Source organism: Dromaius novaehollandiae, chromosome 3 (genome assembly GCF_036370855.1).
Source record: "Dromaius novaehollandiae isolate bDroNov1 chromosome 3, bDroNov1.hap1, whole genome shotgun sequence".
In the NCBI taxonomy this organism is placed as follows: Eukaryota; Metazoa; Chordata; class Aves; order Casuariiformes; family Dromaiidae; genus Dromaius; species Dromaius novaehollandiae.
In genome coordinates this window covers 88458227-88483542 of record NC_088100.1, presented here as the reverse complement: position 1 = coordinate 88483542, position 25316 = coordinate 88458227, and the positions used below count along the sequence as shown (strand labels likewise).

The 25316-nt window shown below is 41.7% G+C and overlaps 1 protein-coding gene across 1 annotated transcript in view; it reads right to left on the bottom strand.

Moving 5' to 3' along the window:
- Positions 1–16571: 16571 nt before the first annotated feature.
- EFCAB2 (EF-hand calcium binding domain 2) overlaps positions 16572–25316 on the bottom strand; it is a 31933-nt gene continuing 23188 nt past the window's right edge. The window contains exons 3-7 of the mRNA XM_064508071.1: positions 25183–25255; positions 20375–20454; positions 18475–18517; positions 18304–18370; positions 16572–17267 (exon numbers count right to left, since the gene is read on the bottom strand). Of these exons, the coding sequence (XP_064364141.1) occupies positions 17152–17267; positions 18304–18370; positions 18475–18517; positions 20375–20454; positions 25183–25255 (379 nt within the window). The 3' untranslated portion in view covers positions 16572–17151. The remainder of the gene's footprint in view (positions 17268–18303; positions 18371–18474; positions 18518–20374; positions 20455–25182; positions 25256–25316) is intronic.

The window sequence follows — 25316 nt, the reverse complement described above, 5'->3', positions numbered from 1 at the left end:
ATAAAAAAGACTCACCTTGGAAAATCTGTACATCCTCATGCGTTGTTGCAGTCCCTGGTTCTGGATGTTCAAATACAGACAGGGGACTCTCTAAATGGTTCTAATTACAGCTTCTACTTCTTGCTGTTGCCGACAGATCTGCATCAGCATACTTTAAATACACTTTTTCCTACTCTAAACAACATCAGAGAATTTTACTGTCAGCCTGAAAGGGGTATACCTCCCTGTTTGCGTAGCTTATCCTGTTTGGGTCAGGGTTGTTGCACAGGTGTTTAGCCTGTTCTTTCATTGCTTTACTGAGAGCTTGCTTGAATCTCTCCATAATATAAAAGGAAGACATTTGTGTTCAAATTTGGCCAAAGATTCTTGTTCTATTGCAAACCAGATGCCCTTCTCAAATCTTGCCCTTTCCTGGTACCAAAAGCAATCTACTTTTCACAAAAGACTATTTTGGATGGAAAATTTTTCTTTATGTCAAATATAAAATACTTCATAGATTTTTTGGAAACTGCTTTCATAGTTTCTGTCACTGCCTACTTTCATAAATCTTTATGTTCTCAGTAAAAATCAATGCCTACTTATTAATACAATATTGATATGTGTTTCATAAGTTATAAAGGGTTTGGTGTCATGCACATACATACGCTCACAGTGCAGGGTTGCATGGAGAAGTTTACAGTCATTTTATGCAGTGGGATGCCTTGCAGTGACAAGTCCACAGCCAATTTCCATTAAGTTCATAAATTCAAATACTGAAATTTGACAGAATCCCATTTTCTGTGGCCCAGACACAATAAGCATTCATTGTACCTCCAGAACTGAACAAGTCAGAAAAATGAAAAAAGATGGTGAGAACTTGTGAATCCCAAGCTGCCAAGCTGTAGCAATACAGATTTCACACAGGGGAGTGTCGGAACAAGAAAGTGTTGGAGCAGCAACAGCCAGAGTCACAGTCTCAGAAGGAGAAAGGTAAGAGCTTTTCCTCACCGCAAAGCCCTGGTTTCCTCCGTGGGCATGCAGAAAAGTCGTCGGCTGCGTGTTGTGCCAGGCTTGGTGGAGTCCCAGCCAGGATAATGCTACCACAATGTAGAGGGTCTGATGGAGGCCCCTAGAGAAGGCATCTGCTGGCCTCCTGGGTCAGGACATCCACGCTGAGGGAGGCCAAGGCAGTCTGGGTTGCTGGGACGTGGCTTTGGTGCAGGACTAGCAGTTTGGTCCTGAACATGGTGACACTGGCTGGACATTTTAGAGGGCAAAGAGTGATTTTAAACATGCTTCAAAGACTCTCCCAGCCATCTTAATGGCCAATGAAAGCCACATCTTCCAAAAGAATTATTCTCAGTAATCTTCTTTGGATACAAGAGGGGAGAGGATGGTATTAATGGTATTAACAAGTCACGGTATTAACAAGAGGAATAGAGGCCAACGAGTGTCAAAGTTAGAAAACTGGCCAAGTGGCTGTTGGAGGGAAGCAAGAGCAACGTGAGTGTGTGTATGTGCCTCGCACTAGCAGCCAGGGGCATGGCAAGCAGTGCACACCATGTGGAAGGGGGTAAGCGGAGACAACGGAGCGAAGATGACAAGCAGCCCTAGAAGCAAACAGTGTAGCATTTATGTCATCGCATTTTTATGCTGCATCCTTTCTTGCAGCAGGAGTAATTTATAGCAGGAGTAATTTATAGCAGTACAGACCTAACGACAGAGTTGGCATCACAGTTACTAGCCTGTCATAGTCTTGAAAGTGTAAATGCCTTGAATGAAACACTGCATAAAAGGCAACCGCCATTTCTTTTCTGCCCCTCAGCGCATCTGTGGTGAAATAATTCAAGTCAGTGCTCGAATATCTAACAGAGAATTACATTCATGATAAGTTAAGTCAAAGGTCTTACCCCAGTATGTTCCTAAGATTTTTGCAACTGTAGGCACTCTGGATCTGTGAGCATCTGTTTCATGTAAAACTCTTTCTCAATGCCTGATTCACACATTTCTTTTATCAGCAAGGTTAGGGCTGAGCGAACCTTACAGCAAGCAGATTTCCAAAAATGTTAATGTTCCCTTTCTCTCTTTGATGTACATTCACTCCGTGCTGATTGTGTTCTCTATAAAGCAACTGCAGAGGGCTGGTGACTGGCTCATCTGCCTGCCATTTCTCTCATACCTCTTTGTTACCTGCCACTAGTTTCTCATCGCTCTTAGGGGCGCAGGCTGGTCTCTGTATCCCTCTCGTCATCAGCCTGCTGGTAGCTGTGGAGGCAGAGCCAGCATCTCCCGTGCACAAAGCTCCACGTGGCCAAGGAAGGGGTAGAGCTGCTCTCTTTGCTCTTCTCCATCCACTTCGATGACTGTTCCTCAGGCTTATGCTCTCTTGCTCTGGCTACATGAATAACCCATCAGGGAAGTCCAGGAGGATTTGTGAGTAGACACAATTGCAGTAGACTGCAATTTTTGTGTCTGTCAGTCAAGAAATGTTCAAACTCGAGAGCCCAGCTGCAGGGTGCCCAGAGTGGGGGATGCGTTAGCCATGCCTGTTCCTCGGAGGGACACCTTAGGCCCACGCCCTGGGTGAGCGCGGTTGCTTTGCACAGGAACCTCTTTCAGGTTTAAACAAATGAGCAGTCTGGCCACCGAGCAGAGGAGTCAGCATGGAGGAAATGCCTCTGAGCTCCCACAGCCATCTCTGTGTCCCAGCTGGCCTGGGTAGGTGTATGTGCAGGGATTCGGGGTTGGCATGCTTGCAGATCTAGGAAAGCTTCAGGCTGTTCTCTTGGGCTGTGCCCTGTCTCTGGAAGTGACAGAAGCAGCATCACGCTGCACTTGGCAGCATGTTCCCACCAAGGCTGTAACGGTGTGGCTCTTTTCTGAACCATAACTATCCTCTCAAACACTGTGACAGAGGGAAACCATCCCATACCTTGGCAGGTACCAACACAAACACAGTTTCAACTTAACACAAATGGAAATTAAAATTGTTTTAATGAAATCAGTATGGCCCTCTTGGGTGGTTATTTGTTTGGATTTAAAGATGGATTGTATTGGTTTAGCCTGCACCCGTTTAGCTTGTGCCCCTGTGTGAGCAGGTGCCAGTTCAGCTGGAGTGAGCCAGCTTTAAGCTGGTAGCAATGTTCAGACATAAAGCTACATCAGTTTGACAGAGCCAGTTTAACATAATAGTCATAGCTGCACTGCAGAAAGATGAATACTCTGCAAACAACTGTGCTGGTGGAGGAAGATAACACTTTTCGTCTGCCCCTGCTGCTCCTCACTGCCTCTTTCCCAGAGGTTTCCTTCACTTCAGACCCACCAGGATGACTCCTTATGCATGGACAGGGCTTCAAGGTATTTATAATCTCCTACATTTTGATTTGGTTGTTTGGCCTTTTCCATATTAAAGAAATGTTCACCCATGCAATCAACATAACTGGGCATTTTAAACAATGTAAGCCTTACCAACGTCTTCACTGCACTATGTCTGGTTTGCAGTGAGATAATGACATGAATTTACAGTAGTTTAAACAGGTCCAAATCTCCTAGTGCAGGCAGGGTGAGAGCGAAAATGGCAGACGGTGTAGGAGTTTCTTTAGTCATGCTGCTGTTCTGCAACCAAGAAGTTTTGCCCAGCAATCACATATTCAGTGTGAAAATGTGGCAGATATATAGATAAAAATTTGCTCTGTGTTGTTGCAGTGCTATTTGAAGCTGTTCCCTTCTGAGGATACTGAGCAATATTCCTGCATGAGCATTGCTAGGTGAGGGGGCACTTTTGAATGATTTTAGTGTTTACTTAGAAGCCTTGAGTGCCAGTAAGCTCACACAGTTATCTCCTTAGCGAGTCTGCAAACTGAAACAGACTTTTGGCCCAAAAGAGCTGGCATCTGTGCCGTGGAGCTGTAAAATCTCTGTGTTCGTGAACATGTTTGGAGGGCCATCCTGCACTGCCAGGGACAGCGGGAGTTTCCTTATTGACTAATGGGAACAGAGCAGGGCTGGAGAGGCAGCCTGAGGACAGGATCCCTTTTGTATCCCAAAGACTGAGGTGATTTTGTATTGATCTGTGCTCTTGTTGGCAGAGGGAGGCTGCTGCCTGCTGCAAGATTATTTACTCTGCATTTAGTGTGTGTGACAATTGCATCTTTACTAGGTGGAGGAGATGCTGCAAGCCTGGGAGGGGTGTTCTTTTAAGTTTGCGTACATGCAAATAAATAAACAGTGCTGGTGAGAAACGGAGAGAAGAACGGAGTGTTTCTGTAGCGTATTACTCCAGCTTGAAACAGAAAAGGAGCGTAGTGATTCTGTCTCTTTCTTTCCTAGGAAGAGCTGCAGTCTGCCTCAGGGTGATGGTGAGAGTTGATGTAAGGATCACTGTCTGGAGAGGAATGTACATGAGGTTGTTTCATTAAGAGACACTTCGTCTCATTTTAGCTTCAAGCTGATGTATTTATCATGAAGAAAACACTTTCATCACTAAGGAATACAGAGAAAGCTCCAGAGGGACTGGAAGGAATATTGCCAAAATTTCTAAAGTTGAAACTGTACTATTACATGTCATACAGCTGTGAAGCTGCACTTAGCAAAGCTGTGTGAGATACACCCAGTTCTGTCGGCCATCCCATTCCCATTTGCAAAGGTTGATCTTGGAGGAAGCTGGTTCTCAGAATGACATGGAGATCACACATCCTAGCTGACAAATATAGATGACTCACCTTTTTTTCTGTGCACATCAGGTTTGTCCAGTTGTTCACATTCTTCCACATGCTTGACTGGAACAAATTTTCCTATACTTCAAAAGGAAGGTTGTAACCTCTTAAGGAAGTGCTTTAGAAAAGAAAACTGCTCAAATGCTAACTCATCAGTGGAGGTCCATGGGGGTGAAGAGGCTTTGTTGCGTGAGTTTCTGACAAACCAGGAAGAAGAATTACCTACATATAGTTTGAGTCAGTCTGGGAAAGAATGGGCAGCTAGGACCATATGGCAACTTCAGAATTACTAGGAGCCATGCAAATCATGTACAAATAATTACAAGAAAACAAAGACCACAGCAAGCTTGTAGGCCTCTCCAGGGGAATGTCATGATGACATTCAGGAGTCTGGCAAAGGGTGTGTGTGTGTGTGTCTTTGTGTGTTTACCATTTCAAGTCTCCTAAGATGAACTGTTTACTATAAAGGGTACCTACTTGCCTAGACACCTGTTGCTCTTTTGTTTATAGCATACTAATGAAATGAAACTTGGGTTAATTAGGCATTAGAGTGGTATTCAGATTTTGTATTTACTAAGGAGATATTAAAACTTTAAGAAGTGAAGCAAGAAATCATTACAGGTACTTACAGTAGTTATTTTACACATCTCTTAATTAGAAGCATTAACAGTAATGATTCTGTAAACTGGTCTTGAATAATGGTCAATTCACATTCCTTTGTGCAAATGGGCCAAGTAGGTGTTTTTTAATGGATCACATAAATGAAGTTAGTTTGCTAACTAAAAACAACATGCTGTGTATTAAACATGGCTCTCTGAGGTCTAGCCACCTGGAGTACTGATAAGAGCAAATGCTTAAAAGACAAAAGCCTTAAAGCTCTTTTCTTCCTAAATGAGGGTAACTCACACACATCACAACCAAAGGCATATTTTATTCATGCAACATGAGTCTAATCCTGAAATTCTTCTGCATGCCTTCTTCAAGCAGATAAGAAATTCCTTACTTGTAAATGGGGTCTACATTTTCTTATTTGTGGTACCTGCCAAGTGGATGGAGCCAGGATGTGGCATCTTAATAAGACATGTTTGCTGGTGCACTATGACCCCACAGCTGTCACTATAAAGGGCACAGGCTGCTTTTCTTCCTTCTCAGGTCCCATTTCTTTTTAGGGTCTTGAAGATGTCAGTAAGGTGGATGAGCATGAAGAACCTGTTTTAAGGAACTTCACTTACAAGGAAGTAACTTCCTTTGACCCCTGGACTAGTTTGGCAAGCATAGGCCATGCAGGAAGGTGGAACGTGGAGCCCTAATTAATGAGTGATGGAAAGACTGTTCTACAAAAATGGAAACCATTTCTTATCTGTGAATATAGCAATGAGCGGCAGATCTACAGACTTCTGTAATTAGCAGGCATCCAAAATATACTGTTGATGCCATCAGAACTCCTGCAGAATGAGGCCTTCTCTCCAGGAGGAAGATGGCAGCCAAACCATGGCACTCGTCGAGGCAAACTTTTGACCCATCGACGTGCTGCTGAAGAAGACACAGCTTGTCTCTTGCTCTGTCAGTGTTGGAAACAATAATACCCCTTGAATGCATCAGCACGTGAGGATGGATGGGAGAAGATGAAAGAACAGTTTGGCACTGTTGGTTCAGCTTTTCCTAATTGCATATGGCTGGCACATCCCTGGAATGAGGATAGGCAAAGATGACTCAAAGAACCATTAGCACAAAGAGTCCAAGTTTTTGGAGCAGTAAGAGAGAGATTTATCTCCACAATACCATGTAATTGGGCAGGTTAACCATATTCCCCTGTTTGCCTCCAGTGCAGTATTTGTCCCCAGTAAAGTGCTCTAGCACAGACTTTACAACCACATGTTAGATTAGGCTCCACGCTAAACACCTTGTGGTTCTCTTAATTTGCACTTGTCCACACTGATGTTGTCTAGATATGAGTACAACTGAAATTGTGTAGGTACTCTTCCTGTTTTCCATGATACACAGCTCCCTTCAGAAATAGCCTACTTCTGCATTCAACAGCACAAGTATTAATGTGCCAGAAACTATTTCTTTGTACAGATCATACTCTGTAAGTTTAGCTTAGTTATATACCATTTTCAAAGAGACCGACTTCTTCTCAGTGTGACTGCCAAATAGGCCATTTTGAGGGACGTAACCAAAGTCTATGATGGGAATACAGGAAACCTAGACCTTGCTGAGTATGATCATATAAATTGTGAGCACCTCTTAAAAAGGCTGGGGAGGGGGGAATTCTGAGACCCATCCTGGCAGCGTGAGGCTCAAGGAAGATGAAAACCACAGTATCAGTACTGTGAGCTGCTCACTTAATGGGCAGTGAAGCTGGCATCTTGCAGAGTGTGGTGGCACATTAACAACATTATTGGTGACATGAAGGTAGTAATGAATGTAGAGAGCTTAACTCATTTTTACAAATCTGAATTAGAGGAATGTGCTTTGCCACAACCCAGCATGTAATTAAAGCCATTTGTTTGAGATAGTTAATATTTCTATCTTCAATAAAACAGCAGTGTCAATATGAAATCTGTGGGCTGCTTTTGTCAACAGGGTCTGCTGGGGCAGCTGTAGTCGTGGCTGTCAGGGAGAGCAGCATGGCTTTCTCCTCAGATGTGGTACAGTGATGGTTTTCAAAGGCCACTATTGAGAGGATCGCTCAGTGATCAGCAGGAATTGAAGTCAGCCATTTCTGAACGACTTTATTTAATCCACCTACTTCCTAAAAAGGGCCCTGCAAACAGAATCTTGTCTGTTGTTTTTAAACAAATATTGTAGAGCTCAAAGATTTTATTGGCAAAGCAGAAGCTCAGGGAGCAAGCCTTTTCCTTATGGTTTATATCCAGTTCATAGCATAACCAAAGGAAAGTGGCAGTCCCAGCTCATTGCACTTGAGTGCTGGACAAACATAAAGTGCTTTCAATAAAGAAGGAGGAAGAATGTCCCGCTGTTGCCCTTTTTATTATCCTTGTTATGAATTTTCATTGCCGAAAGGTAAGTTACAAAGTTAAATTTTAGCAGTGATGAATGCACTGTTTTTTCTCTTGCTTCTTGAGATACATTCATTAGCTGATTCACAGATCTGATTCTGAGCCAGCTGTTTAAAAGGCTAGACAAGTTTTCTGTGTGTGCAAACATGCTGCCTTTTTCCACCACTACTCACCTGTAGTTTCTGATGGTGTACCTCATAGACCTCACTGATTATAGAGATATGAATCATAAGTGAACAACAGTAATCAAAATTTGCCTTCCAACAAAGGAGAGCATGACAAACATTAAATATGGTTAGAAAGGCATGCTGGAGTCTTCTAACACTACTTACTTACTGATCATTATTCTTTAAGCTATTGCTAGTAGTGAGGGAGGCAAAGCAGAACCTTCACAAATTCAGAAATGGGCAATTCTATAAAACAGATAGGGCAAAGATTTTGCCCCAAGTAGTTTCTCATAAACGTCAGTGAGAACACATATTTTGTTTAAATTTTTTCATAGTGCCACAGAAATCTCTGGAGAGGGAATTTCATGTATTTTTTTCTTCTCAAGGATTCTCCAATTATCATTGCTTCTCTCTTCTGAATTTGCTTGAATATTTATTCCTTTTACTAAGGTTTCCATAATTATTGGTCTCTTGAAATTGTCATATTAGCCCAAGTAGCCACTGTTTCTCTGTGTTTCTCAGTCTTTGAATGCAGGTGTTGGTTCTTCCCGTTTTGTAGGGACCTTATTCAGCAAGTCCTTGCCACTTAATTGGACTTTACCTCACATCTTGATTTGTGTATGAAGAATTTGTTTGCTGAATTTAAATGGTTTTCCTCAGCTCACTTTTTTTGTAAGCATATAGCAGTTCAGAGCATGATTGACAGTAGCTTTCCTGGGTGTGAATTATGCATGTTAGAGGTGTGTAGAATCAACACATTTACCTGTAGATCATTCTTTTCTAATTTTTATGTTTGTCCCAAATGTCTAGAGTTTATCATTGATCATTTCCTCTTGTGACTGTATCAAAGCCTTTGTTTCCCCAGTGAAAACAGGAAGGGAGTAAGCAATGATGCTCAGCTTCTGTGTTGTCCTGAGATAATGGAAGAACATCGTTCTCTGCATTTTATAGCTTTATGCTTCCAGCTAACATTGCCTCCTATAGGAGCAGTGGTTTCTGGCTATCAAAGGTTTCCTCGCATGGAGTACCAAGTGGCCACGTTCTTGTACAACTAGGGACTAACATCTGTAGGTAGGGATCATTCTCAAACATTTAAATGACCCTTCACCCCCCTTAAATGGCCAGGTTGTGAAACAGTACTGTTACAGAGAAAGCTTATTGGGCTTGTGGAAAACTTGTTAAAATTCTGCCATCCCATCCAAAAGAAGAGTTATCATTATGCCTCTGCTGGAGCTCATTCTCTGTGTGGGTATTGCTAAATCATCTCTGCCAGATAGAATGTGTCCCAGGCAATTAGAAAAGTCCACATAAAGGGATTTCTTTCTTTTTTTCTTAACCTCTACAGTGTCTGCTACTGTCCCTACGGTTCATTTACCTATTTTATAGAGTAATATTCTGGGAAAGATCCCCTACTCCAACTAATCCCCACTGGAGAGATGGTGTGTTTTTGAAGAAGAAAGCACACTTTATATTATACTACTTTGCCAAAAGATATTGTGTCCCTTCTTGGTTTGGAAGACAGAAAAAAATATTTCCATTTATATGAGAAAATCCAAAGGGCAGATTTCCACATGCCTTCTTTCTTCATGGCCACTAAATTCTACCCCCTGGAGCCACACAATTTCTGTGAGAGCACCTTCAGGATAGCCCAATCGCATGTTGCCAACAGGAAATAAAGAGGAAGAGCACTGCCTTCACATTAGTGTAAAACCAATGGTTACATGCTTTGAATTCAACAGTTACTTATAGCTCTGTTTCCAGTACACTTTTACAGATGCTTTCAGGATATGTACTTTGGTGTGACATCAAAAAGAAACCTGTCTTGGCAAAGGAGCAACAGAGGAAAATCATAGCTCGTTTATATGAATTGAAAAATACTGTAATTAAATAAAATAGTATAACTATAAAAATAGTATGTAACTGGTTTTATTGTCCTCCCCACCCTACATTGCATCTATTCTTAATTTAGAAACTATCTGTTTTTAGAGCACACACCATGATGAAACTATTCCCGATGTGAGCCTCCTAGGGCTACTGTGATAGAAAAAGTGAAAGACACCAACACAACATTGCACCTCCAGAGGAGGAGACGCCAGAAGAAACTGTCAATGAAAACAAACTACATTCAAGCAACTAAACCTCGGATTCAAGCAGGCTCCTGTAAGCTCAGTGAAAGATATCGCACACAAATAGGCATGTCCTGCAACATGTCCTGAAAGTCAAACACCAGTGGGGCAATGGAGCTCTTTTTTTCTTTTTCTTTCTTTTAACAGGGGTTGAGTCAAAGGCCCTCTATTTAGAGTGGTCTGCTTCCCACTACTAGTCATACCATCTTTTAAGCAAGTTCTCCCCTGCTGATCCCAACAGTTAGTAGTAAACTGTAATGTAATATTTAGTTTAATTATCAAACTCTCTCTGCAACTTTCATGAAACTCAAAGAACTAAAGACAGGCTTTCACTTCTGCATCGAGTTTGAGTTGAATTTGAATGCACCTCTGTGTTTGGGGGGAGCGCTGAAGAATGGCATTATTTCTCAAGGCAACAACCTAACACTATATGAAAACTGACTACTGTGGGTATTTTTTGTTTTGTCTCTGCAATGTTGAGTGAAACTTAACCATGCAAATAGAAATTTCAGCAAAGATGTCCTTAAAGTTAAGCTATTGAGGTTTTTTGGGCTGTTTCAGCCTTTGCTAGTAGTTTCCATTTTGAGTGTACCACAAGCTTAGTATTCCATCGCTGTAAAACTTTGACTATTGTAATGCATAAAACTTGGACAACTTGCAAATGTGGAATGCCTACAAATTCTTGCACATCAGCTTCAAAACCACAGCTCCATAAAACCCAAGAAGTAAATTTAAATTATTTTAATGATGAGGCCGATCTCTAGAGGAAGGCATTGCATACCCCAAGACAAAGCCTAGAAGCCATTCTGCACTGGAGGATGCTGCTGCCTTGGCAAGAAAGAGATTATATTGGCAGGAAATATCCAAATGCTTTCCTCTACCTGAAAGCATCCTATTTCAAACTGTTTCCTTGTATGCTATCACTTTAATTGAGTATTTAGAACAGGAAAGTCTGTTCTAAAAGGGCTTCTCAAAGGAATAATTAGAGTCCAGAATAAAAGGAATTGTTTTAATATGTGAAATCACAGAAGTAACATCTGTGTTTTAAGGCTGCAGTGTTTCCAAGGTAATGGCAGGAAGAGGTAATTGTAAGCCTCCATGCAGCGGCATCCCTGGATTTACTTTTTGGGCTCTGTTTGAACAACACAGAAAAGTTCTGTCTGCAGACTCCTGTTGAATCTTGCTTGCTTGCATTAATATGGACAAGATTAACTACCTGCTCCCATGGTTTTACATTTCTGGTCATTTCAATGACACAACTCGCATGCTGGTTGTACATCTCTGTTAGATCTTCCACAAATGACACTTCTTTTAAAGAGACTAAAAGGTTTTTACAGTGCCTTGTGAGCCAGGACATCACTATTTCTGAAGCTCTTCTGCAGACAGGACTTCCTTTGAAGTCAATGGGAGTTCTGTCTGAATAAGGACTTCAGGATTTGGGCCTCAGGATATAAATGCTGTGATCAATCTTCTGAGCATAATGAATAACATTTTCTTGGCTTTCAGAACCATATTAAGCCAAATAGTAGCCCCAGGGATTCAAAATGGGTTAAACAAGAGAATCTGCTTTGTTTCAAGCTACATCTTTATTTAGCTTTTAAACCAGCAGTCTCCTTGCCTAGTAACATTCCTCTGACATGCCCTAAAAAACCCTCCAACAATAAGACTAAACGTTTCAACAGTTACTTTGACAGTCAAGCCTATCACAGCATGAGACACTGTAAAACAGTTGTGTTAAATGAAAACGAATGTATTTGCTCTAGACCGACCTGTTTAAAAGTTGTGACCTGAATGTACAGCCTCAAACAAAGGACTTGAAGGCTGAGAACATTTATTAATCATATGACAGGGAGGTCCATAGGCACTGATTTTGATCAGGACATCATAGTACTGGACACTGTGCAAACATCAGAGGTAGTGATATAAGAAGTCGACAGTCCGGGTAGATAAGACGGATACTCCCTGTCTCCTGTTCTTTATAATTACACTGACTTTATAGATGGAAAGTTCAGCTGCAGAGAGATTATATGACTTACCCAATACCTCTCAAAGTCTAGAATGAAAGCTGACTGCCAACCAGGTGCCTTAATGTCGAGACTATGCCCCCCACCTTTTACACAATGACAACAGTGTATTACAGGACAAAAAAAAAAAAAAAAAAAGCCTCCCATTGCAGTCCCAACCTTGGCTTGACTCCAGCATTCACCACTGCCTTCCACCTTGAAACCAAAGGCCTACATCCTTCCCCTTATGGGTGACAAGAGTTTTGCTAGTGTTGAATTCAGCAATAGCAAATCTAGATCCAGTGATAAATGACAACCCATGCAGTGCTGTGAAGAGCCTGGCTCCATCTTTTTGACACCCTCCTCATAGGTACCAGGGGCTGCTGTTAGGTCCCGCCTAAGCCCTCTCATCTCCAGGCTGATCAATCCCAGCTCCCCCAGCCTCTCCTCACAGGGCAAATGGTCCATCCCCAGCCACACTAGTGGCCCTCTGCTGAGCTTGCTCCAGTTCATCCACACCTTTCTCGTACTGGGAGGCCCAAAACTGGACACAGTATCTAGATGTGGTCTAATGAGGGCTGAGTGGAGGGGGATAATCACTTCTCTCAACCTGCTAGCTACTCTCCTCCTGTTAATACAGCCCAGATGCCTCTGCCCTTCTTTGCTGCCAGGGCGCACTGCAGGATCATGTCCAGCTCTCTGCCCAGAATAACCCCAGGTCCTTCTCCACAGAGCTGCCCCCAGGCAGTGAGGCCCCAGCCTGTACTGCTGCACCACTTCCTTTCCCAGGGGCAGGACTTCACATTTGCCCCTGCTGAATCTCATAATATTTTCGTTGGCCCATTTATCTTTGGCCTTCCTCTGCAGTACTGAAGCCACCAGCGAAAGGCACAGTAACTGAACTTGCCTATCTTGGGCTAAAATTCACAGGGAAGTGCAAGGCAACAAGAAGACCTGGACTGGTTAAGTTCAAGGAAGTCTCCTAACACAGCAGTGACTTGGGGAACATTTTGCAGGCTCTTACCTCTGTGAAAATGTGGGTGAGGGAGCATAGGTTACTAGCCCATTTTCCTTCCTCTAGTCCCAGGTCTGATGCTGGCCCTTCAGTATTTTGGTGAAGGAAGTCCTGCAACTTTTATTTCTGCCCATGACCAGTGGAGAATCTGAAAGAGCTGCAAATACCATGCTGGCCTATATTGCAGTGGGAAATCTTCCAGCCTTCAGGTGTGAATATATGTGGGGCTATCACTGGCAGACAGAAAGATATTTTGGAGAAGCAGCTCCAAAGCTGACAAGGAAGAGGCAAGAAGCAATGAGCAACTGGACTCTCAAATAAGAGTTCAGCAGTTGCAAGAATGTTTCCACAGTACCACTAAGAGTGAGGAAGACGTCTCCACTATATACCAGGTATCTCCTGACACAGCTGAAGCTAGTTGTTTTAAACAAGTAAAGTCTTGTCTAGCCTACAACTTGCAGCAGTAATGTAAACAAGCTGCTGATTCAGTTGTATTTGTAGATGGTTTTCAGGGTTTGTTTCTTTGATTTTTTTTTCTTTTTAATGCCTGGTTAATGAGTTCCCTTCCCTCTCCCTCCTTCAAGTAGGTCAAAACCCCTCTGACTTCCCCAGCTTCTTCAAAGCCTTGGCTCTGCTTCCCTGCATGGTTTTATTCCAGGTGCTAGGCTAGCTTCTCCCTAGAGGCTCCCTGGTGCAATCCATTCACTTATCTTGGTTCCTGATCTTGAGGGAAGAGTCAAAACAGCGAGCAAGGAGAGGCACGCAGTGAGAGACAGCTCTAGACTGCTCAGTAGCATAGATGGAGTTCAATTTGTCCACCTCAAAGATGAGGTCAAAATAATGTATTTTTCCATTCAAATTTAAAAACAAATAGTTTTTTTTAGTGATAGCAAAATGGCTCCCTAAAGCCCCTGGTTGGGAAGGTTCAGCAGAAGTTTGGAAGAAATAGGGATGGGAGAAGAGGTCCTGCTTTCTCCTCATTAAGCCTCCTCACCTCCCCAGCTGACTTGGCCTGACAGAAGCCCAGCTTCAGAGCAAGGCCAGAGTCCCCGGCATGGAGGGGTCCCTGCACTGCCAGCTGCCTCTTACCGAGACCCTTCCTGGGAGCGTGGGGCCTCCCCCCTGCTCACCCACAAAGAGCACAGAGACTTCGGGAGCTCAGAGAGCCCATCCCAGAGAGATACAAGGAGTCCTCACACACAGCCCCCCAACACGACGGGCAGCAGAGCAAGCACTGCGTGCATTGGCAAGTCTTGAAAGACAAGGGGCAGAAAATAATGCAGTCAAGTTCTGTGCTGCTCTGCAGCTTCCCGGGGGACCCACAAGGCAGCTCCTTCACAAGCAGGTCAGACTATTGCTATGTGATCCTAGCAGGCAGGGAGTGCTCAACTTTTGGGATCCTATTGAGTCTGAGATTGGTTTTTGACACTTCCTTCAGTCCTAATATGGAAACTCTCTAGGCAACTGAATTTGCTTTTGCCCAAAGTGAAGTCTGAAACTTGCTTTTTATCTGTCATATCTGCAAATATCCTTCTTGGGGAGAGGTATAAGAAGGTGGGATCTGGAGGATTTATTGTGTGATAGATTCAGCCGCAATCCCACTTTTTACTTGCCAGGATACTTTCTTCCGTTGCATTTGAAGACTGCAGGATAAAAATGTCAACAGATATATATTAAGAGCCTATCTGTACTGTAAATTGCAGCTGTGGTGTACATGGGCATTCTGATTTGATGCAGCAGTAGCTGAGGCAGGCCTCTGGGGTCGCTCCACCACTGACACAAATTGTGCTCTCTCTGGAACACTGCGAGCTAAGAAATAATTTCCTGAAATGAGCATCCTCCTGCTGACATCCAACATGAGGCTGACAGTGGCTTCCATACTGCAGAATATGAACGAGACTTTTATTCATGCCAGCCGTATTAGAGATCCAATAACCCACTGTATATCAAAAAGAAGGACCAATCTAGGGAAAGTAACTGTAATTTCAGCTTCCAAAGACAGACTAAAGAAGACTAATAAAAAATAAAATCTTTTCTTAATGGGTCTTTGTTGCTCTTCCTTTAATCTTCAAAAACCTGTACCCTCACACATTGTAAGATTAATGATTACCTGTGCTGTTTCATTATCACTGACAAAGAAATGAAATATATAGTAAACGTGTTAACAAGAGTGGATAGTAAAGAGTCTAAGGACCAGAACAATGGTGGTTCCCAGATGGAAACCCAGTTTAGACTTAGGCAGATGTTGCTTACCTGCATTAACTCTTTGCTGTGCTACTGTTTAGGGAAGTGTCAGTGAAAGACAACTTGGGTTAGAGAAGTAAAAAGAGAATAAAAAAAAAGTCTTTCTCTTCCAGATTGCTTCTGTCGCCATGTTTAGATTGTGCTAATCCATTCTTTGTGAAGCACAGCAAGCAGCTCTCATGCAGATGTGTATGAGTTTCCAGCTCATCAAGAAGTGAAACAAGTACGTAGAACAAAAGACCTGACATCAGGATCCCTGTGGTCTCTTCTCAGCTCTGCCACTAGAAGCACATGAGATTGGGTAAGGCACTTCATGCCTCTGTGCATCAGCCTTCCCCAGATTTCATCAGCTGATGAGGTCTGTTGATGACACAGAGGTGGGATATGCAATTAATACAGAAGAGTGGTAGGACACTCACTATACAGGAGGAAACCAAACCTGCTGGTGGAGATTAGAAAAATAGAAATGGACCGAGTGTGGAGTGCAGAGTGCAAGACGGTTTCCTCGGGGACAAGAGGACACACACAGAATCTTCTCCCATAACCTAAGACCTCATCAGCTGAGGGCAACTGCTAGTCAGTTATTAGAAGACTATGTACAAGAATTGTGTTGCAGCCACAAAAAAGGCAAAATCAGGATGCCTCTGGAAAGCTATTTCTAGTAGAAGTATGGAAATATTAACAATGTTCAAGGTGCTTGTACAGGTTTCCTCTGGAATTCATCTGGAATTGTACAGAATTCATCTAGAAGTTCCAGAAACTCACAGTCAAAAAAGATGAATTTTCTCTAGAGATTAAAAAGGCCCTCCAATCCCATGCAAAAATATTTTTAAAAGAGGCTGTTTTCCCTCTCAAAACAAAAGCTGTGAGGCGATAAAACTATCTCAAAATGCTATGGGACAAACCACAGGGAGGGGGAAGAATTCCTCAAGTTAAAGGACAACAGCCCAGTAACAGTCAAGAAAGTAGTTATGCTAGCAATGGGAAGAGCACTGAGGTTTGCAGTGACCTTCTACCTAGGGCAGTTTAGACAAGTAATACACTAATATCTTTTAAAAGATGGTGCTTGATCAGTTCATGAAAATCGAATTCCAGTCCTATGTTCCTAAGCTTTGAACTGTTTAGGACCATGACTTTCAAACTGGTAATGAAATGGGACTGTCAATTGTCTGTAATAAGAGGAATGTTTTCAAGGATTACTTTGTTTGTAAATATGACACCGGCAATGGTTTGAGTGGTACCTGCATGTTTAAAACAGATGCAAAACAGTATGTTTAAAACAGAAGCAAAATACATATGTCAACATGAGAAACAAAATATATTTAATTGCCTATGGTAAGCAAAACATAAAAGTTTGACAGAACCTAAAAGCTATAGAAAGCTTATTTGTTCTATACTATTCGTTCAAAAGTAGTAATCTACCCAGTACCTTATTAGTTAAACAAAAGCAGGGATTATTTTGAGATATAAAAGCTTTATCTTTGTAGCATGCCTTCACATTTTCAGTCATCTTAAGCTACTCACTCACCAATTTATTTCCTGCTTTCACAGGTCTCATTTTTCCATTAGTTTTTCAAACACAATTGTAAAATAATTTTTGTCTCCATTAACATTATTTTCCTGATGTTTTTCAAACCAAACACCATGATTTCTTTTCCAGCCCTTACATAATATTTCTGTCAAGAGCTCTTTTTCTGGGTGTGAATATATTTCAATAAATATGCAGATCCCAAGGAAATATAGCTACACAGATTTTATTTTAATTATAAGCATAAGGTCACAAGCTGAGCTTTGCTATGCCATGCTACACATATTTCAACTAACTGCCAAGCTACACTGCTGTTACCAAAAAGTAACTCAGACTCTATAAGGGAAGCTCTTAAGCATCATCTGCTATCATCAATGTAATGTAGTCTTTGTAGCGAATAATATTTGTTTCTGGATCTAGAGCAGCAGAGAGCATGTCCTCCATTTCTTCTTGAGTAAAGGGCTCACCTGAAAGGGAACAGAGAGCAACACCTTGTCTTGACACACATTCTTTCAGGGTTGGCAAATTACCCTGCTTTTCCCTTGCAAGAATTTCCTTTCAATCCTCAGACAGAGGAGATAAGGAGCAATACCAAGAATCTAACTCCTTTACTTTCACAAGTATAAGTCCTGCATGACAAACCAGCTGGCCTATGGGAAAGGAGACTGAGGGCCTGGATCTTCTTATCTCCATTCAATTCACAAACCTCAAAATCTGCAACAGGAATTACAAAACAACTGTTTTTTTCAGTCAGAATGAATTCTTGCGATGGCCACATTAATCCTATTTTCCCTCATTTTCCTATCCTTTCACTTGTGAGTATTCACATCATGAAAGGCTTCTGTTTCTCCCCTTTTAGGAGCTTCAAAGCTGCTGTTGGCCTACTGCAACCCTCTTTGAGAATACAGTCCCAATCTGAAGACAGGTCTTGGAAAGTCTTGCACAAAGCATGTGTGCCCTTTTGTACTTGAGGCAGGCATGCATGAGTCAGCCATGCGAGAAAAGCAGGCTCTTCAAGGCGTATTGAGGATTACATGATATACAGCTTAAATCTGGTCTTTAAATCTCTTGGTTTGCATAGGGCACTAGAAGTAAGATCAAGATAATGCAGGAATGAATGAGCACTGAAACTACCTGAAATATTTGGAAATCTAAACTACAAGTTTACAGGAGGAAAGAAAAAGAGTCACATCCTTAGGAAGCACAAAGGTGTGCACAGAATCTTAAAATACCCACATAAGATTGAATTATGATTCTTAATAATAGCAAGCTCTATCTGAAAGTATCTGCAAACAGGCAGGTAAATGTCCTTTCCCTGCATTATTCACCAGTGGAATATTTTAGTTTGCAGCCACTCGTCAAGAGAACAGAATCGTTTGAAGACAGTGAATCTGCTCCTGCAAGTTTTGGCATGCAGAATCAGGGCCTCAAGGTGCCATATACACATATAACGTTTATTTTCTTAAGTACTGATATTACAAGAATAATTAGTCAGCATGTTACCTTCTTCAGTCATATATTTTACCAGCTGCTCTTTAGTAAGATATCCACATTTATTCTCATCTAAAGCCTTAAAAAAAAAAGAAATAAAACTGTTGTGGTTTTAACCATACAGAATCAAGAATCAGCAAATTCCTTCCAGCAATTAGGTGGTTCAATCTTTTAATTACAGACCTCAAATGCATGTAGAAGAACATCTTCTGGAATAGGCTGGTAGCTGAAACCGTTGAATCAGAAAAATTAGTGTCAGTGTTTGCAAGGCTGCTCCACTATTTTGAAAGACTAAAACACAAGCATTAAAGGAAAGTGAAAACCTACTTTCTAGAATTTAGTAAGTTTGTCTATCTAACATTCAATTCCAGCTTGACTTTTTGGAATTGCCCATATCTTTACCTCTTATGTCTTTTGTTGTGTTCCTGCTTCATTTTTCTTGTGCTAAAGAGCCAGGTGAGTGGCTTCTGCATGTCTGGGCTGGCTGAGTGGGTTAGTAAGAATCAATACCAGCTGAATCATTCCACGAAGCCAGTACACTGAATTGGAGAAGACAGCCAAACCAAGGAAACAAAGTTTTGTCCAGGTAGGCTGGTAACTAGGCAACAGATCACCTAGTGGGGCTTTGAAGGTCTAATGAGCTGATGATGAGCAAAGGAGGCTGGTAGCTACAAAAGAAAAGGTCTGTCACTAACAATTTCAGAGAGAAAGCAGAACTGAGTACACGCGTGTGCACGTGCATGTGTGACTGATTCCACAGCTGAAAAGGAAGCCATGTATAGCAGTGGAGACCCTCCATCCTAGCACTCTCACCAAATCCCAAAAATACTAATGCGAAGTGGAGATGTTGAGGCCAGGGAGGTTCTAAATGCTTGATTGTTTTGTCCGGACCCGCCTTGCTCTTTCACTATCTCAAGATCAAATGTGCTAGAAAGAGTCCATGTTTTCTGTGATACAAATCTCATGTGCCCTTGGATAAGTACATTATAGACATAATGCCCCAGAAGATAAAGTGGGTCCTGACATGCTTGCAGTAGCCTGAAGAAAGCGTGCATGTGTGTGTGTTTGGGTAGATGGGGGGGATAGAGGAGGAGGAGAGAGCCTGGAGCAGCAACATATCACTTTGTGAAGGGCTGAACATCAGTGTGGAGCAGGGGATGTGCCAGAAAGGCCAGAAAAGGCGGGGGTGCTGGAGCCTGGGAAGGCAAGGCGCCCACTGCGGCACGCTGGGACCCAAACAAAGAACCTCAAACGCAGCCCCAAGCTGCGCCCACGGTCCCTGGACCCGATGAGGCACTTTTGGGCAACCCTACAGTTATTTCACACGTAGCACCCTCCTGCTGAGGCCAGTTTTATTTTGCACACAAAAGTCCCTTACCATCATTGGATGAGACTGAGTTTTCCAAAACCCTGGGTTACCATTTTTAAAAAGAAAGATAAATTCCCAATGGGTAATACTGCTTTTAGTGCCAAATATCACAAAGTCCTGTGTACATGCAAAGACTTCACGGTGCCTCTGAATAATGCAGAGCCGTCTTGTTCCAGACTTTTAGACCAGCAGATCTTTTAGATCAGCAGTCTATTCAAGTGCTAATTGTGTACATTCAACTGTACCTGGCAGTTATTTTGAGACACATGTCATAATATCATATTTGAGACACAAATATGAAGCTGATTTATACAACTTATTAAAAATACACTGTAACAGACTGCGCTTCTCAGTAACTGGACCTCATGTGTGCAGAAAAAGCAATGGTTATGACCTTAATTTGCACATAAAATATTTTCAGAGATGCCCAAACCATGCTGAATAGCAAGTTAATTCTGATTTACATTAAAAACACAGAAGCTGCATGTTATCACGATTCATGATTATAAGCTGACATTACTTATACCATCGCCTGAGTATAATTTTATGTAGACTAAATCATTTTGAACTAAAACCTCACTTTTAACGTAAGGTAAACTGAGTTTAAAAAATAAAAATAAAATCTGTACTCCTTCCAGTTACATAAAATTACTGTTGATATATTCTTTCAGAATCGGTCCTCTCAGTATGGAATAAAATTCCACTTTCCATTACCTTCTTTCAAGCAGTACTTTTCTCATCACTGGAATAAATTTTTCCAGATGAATGTATCCAGTTGGTTCTTCTTCTTCTATCTAAAAATAAAACTTAAGGATGGTAGGTTAGATGGCCCATTAGCAAACTAATAGGAAAAACAGAAAATTTGGATGAGTCCTGCATTAAAATTAGTTAGACTTTGAATATTTATATCAGGCTCCTAACATCACATGGCACCAAAACATCGAAGTGAAATGCTTCTGATCAAATAGAAAGAAATTAGAGAAAGAAATTATATCCCAGGCAAAATACAGGCCTGCTAGTATAGACTCTTTCAACAACTCAATATTGCCCTCTTGTGGTTAGCAACCATTCATACAAAAGACTTGGACACAGTAACCGCCCTTACCTTCCACAGTAACTCAATAAAACGTGCAGATGGCATCTAGCTAGTAAAGTCCAGCACGACCTGGAACATCCCCAAGCAGTGTAATGCGATACCCATAATAGCAAATTGTTAGCGTGTTCCCCGGCAGCACTTTGGCATATGCCAACTAATGCTCTCCCCGCAACTACCAGGCCCAATTTGGGCGTTCAGACTTCAGGGACTTCTCCGAGCAGGCAGTCTGCAGGAAGCATTTACCAGGGTAGACATGGGCTGCTCTGTGCCAGCTGGCATCAACATCCAAGGATGTTTCTGGGCACATTTAATATGCTAGTTTGGACATGGCCCCAGCCTAGTATACCTCTAGGATGGAATTTGTTGCCTCCACATGTTTCATAGCCAGGTAGAGTTGTCGAGGGAAGGACCAAACAGGCAATCAAACTGAGTCAGGGCAGTATGAAACATTCACAAGGCAGCCCATAAAATGCTACACAAAGAAAAGCTTCATCTTGCCTCCCAAACAGATTAATAGGAGAGTGGCTCCACAAAAGCACCAGGGACTCCTAGCAGCAGCCTCACTGCATTCCCATACTTCCACAGGAGACAAACAACATGATCAAAAACTGTACCAGTGCATCCCTTCACTGAGACTATCGAGTTGCATTCCCAAAAGAAGTGCCCTTAATGGAGCTAGCCTGTTTCTGTCTGAATTTAGGCTGGATGCATGCCTTGCAGTCTCACATGGCAGCAGTGACACCCTGCTGAGCTCTCTACAGACACAGGCCAGATTGAAAGAAGATTCAAGTAGGCACTAGTTTGAAATCTAAGCCAGGGAAAGACTGAGGTAAGAAATCTTCCTCTTGGGAGCTGGGTCAGAGCAGAAGGAGATGCCTGCTACATCCAGTTGCAACTGCTGCTGCATGCACTCTTCCAGTGCTCTTGAAGGATTTTGGTTGACAGAGGAAGGTAGCCACCCCATCTTGCTGCTTTAGAGTGCAGATTGGCTTGAAAAAGTACTTTTCCCCTTCTGTCTGCTAAGCCTGGCAGAAGATATCTTAAGCTAGGGAATGAAGCTGTTGCATACTTCTTCCTAAATAAAATGGTACCTTTTACCATTACAGGACCATTTGCTTTACTGCTTAATCTATTGAGAAGATGTAATAAAATACTTGGCAAAACCTACCTTTTTTCCAATGACATAACAGTAAGTCAGTGCACTGAACTATTACATGCATCATAAATATTGAGAGAGGTATCACTAGGAAGGATGTTTTATGAAGCATCTATGCTTCAACTAGTAGTAGGTCAAAAGTCTACAGAGACAGAAAAAGAAATGTGGTAGCTATTTATAAATAATGTATAGATATGTCTTATATTAAGCAGAATAACCAGAAGCAAGGGCCCAAAGCATCCATAAAGATGGTAAGTTACATAAAGCACATTTAAGAGCCAAAAAACATTAGATGTGCTCATCCAAACAGTTGAACGACATCCTAATTTTCATACTGGAAAAACTCACTAGAGCTGACCTCTTCAAAAGCTCACCATAACATATACACGTGAAAGTGGCAGCTCTCACTGGCAAATATCCAGATTTCTCTCTTTTTGTTAGTGTGCTGTTTGTATTTTGCCTTCAGAAAAGTCTGTGGAAAAGAAACATTTCCTCCCTGGCAATGGACCTAGTCCTGGAAGGCGATGAGCAACCTCAGCTCCCACACACCTGGAAAGAACAGCTACCATTTCAGTGGCTCTACAGACCCAGCAATGTCTCGATCTGTTAAAACTAACCCTATTTCTAAAATTGGATAGATATATGAGTGCACTGAATATTTTATCTGGCCTAAGTCAGTAAGTATTCAAATCTGCAAGTATATCCTCTTCCTCATGCTCACTCCTGTTGTTCTATCACATCATTTCTCAATGATGTTTTTATTTGTCTGTAATTCCTCCCCTTTTCATAGCAGCTGTGACAATAACAGCATTTGCTAGTTCAAACTCTGTAAGTTTTGCTCCATTTCTTTCCTTTGGGTACCTCCACAACTGCCATAAAAACTGTATTGCAGCACCTCATTATGTTTTGTATCTTTACACTCACAACCATACTATTATTGTCCACATAATGTTTGGGGAAGTGAGGCACAAAGAAACAAAACCACCCTCCAGAGCTACCCAGGAGGTAGGTCTGTGGCAGAGCAGTGCCCTGAACCTGGGCTTTCAAACCCCAGGCCGTTGTGGTAACCCTCAGATCAGCCATTACCATCTCTAAACCTATCATTTAATCTTAACTCTTTTAGTAGGGCTAAATATATGATATTAAGTATAGTATTTAGCATAAGGTAATATAGGAAACAGTATATGATAACTTTAGAGATAAAATAATTATATAAATGCTAATTTGGCAGCTAGAAATAACTTGGAGGCAACATATGCTGGTTTAGCTAAAATTAGGTTAACAGGAAGCTGGATGACTGAGACACACAGGAGATGAGAGACAGAAATGAACCACTGCTTATAATGGCTTATATTGGATAAATAACTTGATTACAAACTGGCCAACAGATACAATTTTTACTTTATTCAGATTAAGATAAAGTGGTATTACCATAGTCAATAGTAATGGTACCTTATATAAATTAAGATAATTTTGGATTATGAATTAAGATAATAAATAAAGGGTTCTGCAAAGAGGTAGTGTTCTTCTGGTACTGAAACCTATGCCAAAGTTTCATTTACAGACACAATGAAACCTTTGAGATTTAACTTCCAATTTAGTGTTAAGGTCAACCAGTATTCTTGAATGTATTCTTTCTTCTTGCATTTATTTGTATTTTAATTTACTGTCCTTATAATCAACAATTTCATACATGCCATACCCTTGTATACCAACAATCATCCACCTCATAGCTGCATTGTGCTGTACTTCATTATATTACGTATCTCAAATTTTCAGTAAAATTGAAATAAAATAAAAGAAATCTAATCTCTTTGCAGGGAGGTAGAGGAGGAATACTTTCAATTCTGCTGGTTCCCCCAGTCTGGAGATGGGGGGGGGGGGGGGGGATGTCAAGGCATCCCCTCCTTTTTCTCAGTTGTTTATCTTGAGACAGTGGTACAGTTCATTTAGTGCAAACAACAATCTCTGTGGGCCACTAAAAATATCATCTATATTAAGCACTATAATTTCTCTTTCCCATTTTGTCTTGTTTGTCAGAGGGAGCTGGGACAATCTGCTACTGAGAGTACAGAACCAGAGGAGACAGATTGCAGTATCATGTCAACAGATCTTTCCCCTCTAATGGTTCTTTGCACTTCCTCATCTGAAGCAGCTGCATCATTTTTACAAGATTTAGAACAAGATATTTCACACTAAATACTGAACTAGAAGAGACCAGACAAGCCTACTGTGGAGAGACAGGCATGCAATAATCCAGATATTTGTTGGGGGCAGGAAGAAAAGAGTAAGAGGGACCAAACCCCAGTATCCTGACATATACTGGAAAGCGCAAAAATCCTTCCCCCACCTCCCAGCCCCAGAATCTCTCACTCCTTCAGGCAGCGTTTCAGTCTGCAAAAAGCATGTGAAAACTCTTTTTCCCACTCCTTTGTCCCATTTATTAACCATACCCTGCCAAGGCACCATCACATCAGCCTTTCTATTACAAAATAGAAGTACAGCATGGTGTGAGGAGACACAAATTACAGTCTAAGAACAAACTCTTGAGAAATACAATGGAAATGCCTTGCCGCTGCACACCAGTGGGAGCATGGGAGGATCGCAAGATCCTGCTAGTCTTTATGTCTGAATTCTGACAATTACAAGCTGAAGTGATCAAGTAAGAGAAGATTACGTAGCTACAACTGAGAGATCTCAAGTTTGGGGGAGAGATCAGGAAGGACAGCAGATTGAGAGGTCTGGCTATATAGGATGCAGCAATAACAGGTCCAGTGGAGAAAAATGTCAAGTCTTCAACTTGGCACATTTTTGGAATTAGATGTGTAATTTTTAACAACTGTTCAAGAATCAATTCTTATTAGTCATCTAGTGTGTCCGTGACACATCCAGAGAAGTAACATTGTTAGAGTTTGCATATCCTCATCTATCTGTGGTTTAATGTGTTCTTTTTCATCAGCCAAAACCACATTTTTCCTCCATTTTCTACAAACCCTCCCCCACACTGTCGACACAGTGTCACAGTGACCTTCTGGGGTAAAAGAGAGTCAAAGACTCCTCATTTTAATCTATCAGTGTTGTTGCCGTATCAGCCTAAAGGCTTGCTTCAGGGCAACCTAAGAGACTGCCTGCCTGCCTGAATCACTTCCATGATGCTTCCAACCTCTGGGAAAAGAGCTTAGATTTCCTACACAGCAATGCAAAAGCGCCAAACTTCTGTAAGTTTAAGACAGAGAGAGAGAAAAAAAAAAAAAGATCTAAAACATTTACCTCTGCAAGCAGTTCCTGTAGTTCTGCCTCGGTCGGGTAGCAACCCAGTGACCTGACAATTGAACCAATCTCTCTGAAAGAAAGAGCATCTCTGTTGGTAAATCTGCAATATGAGAGTGTGAGTGTCCAGCCAT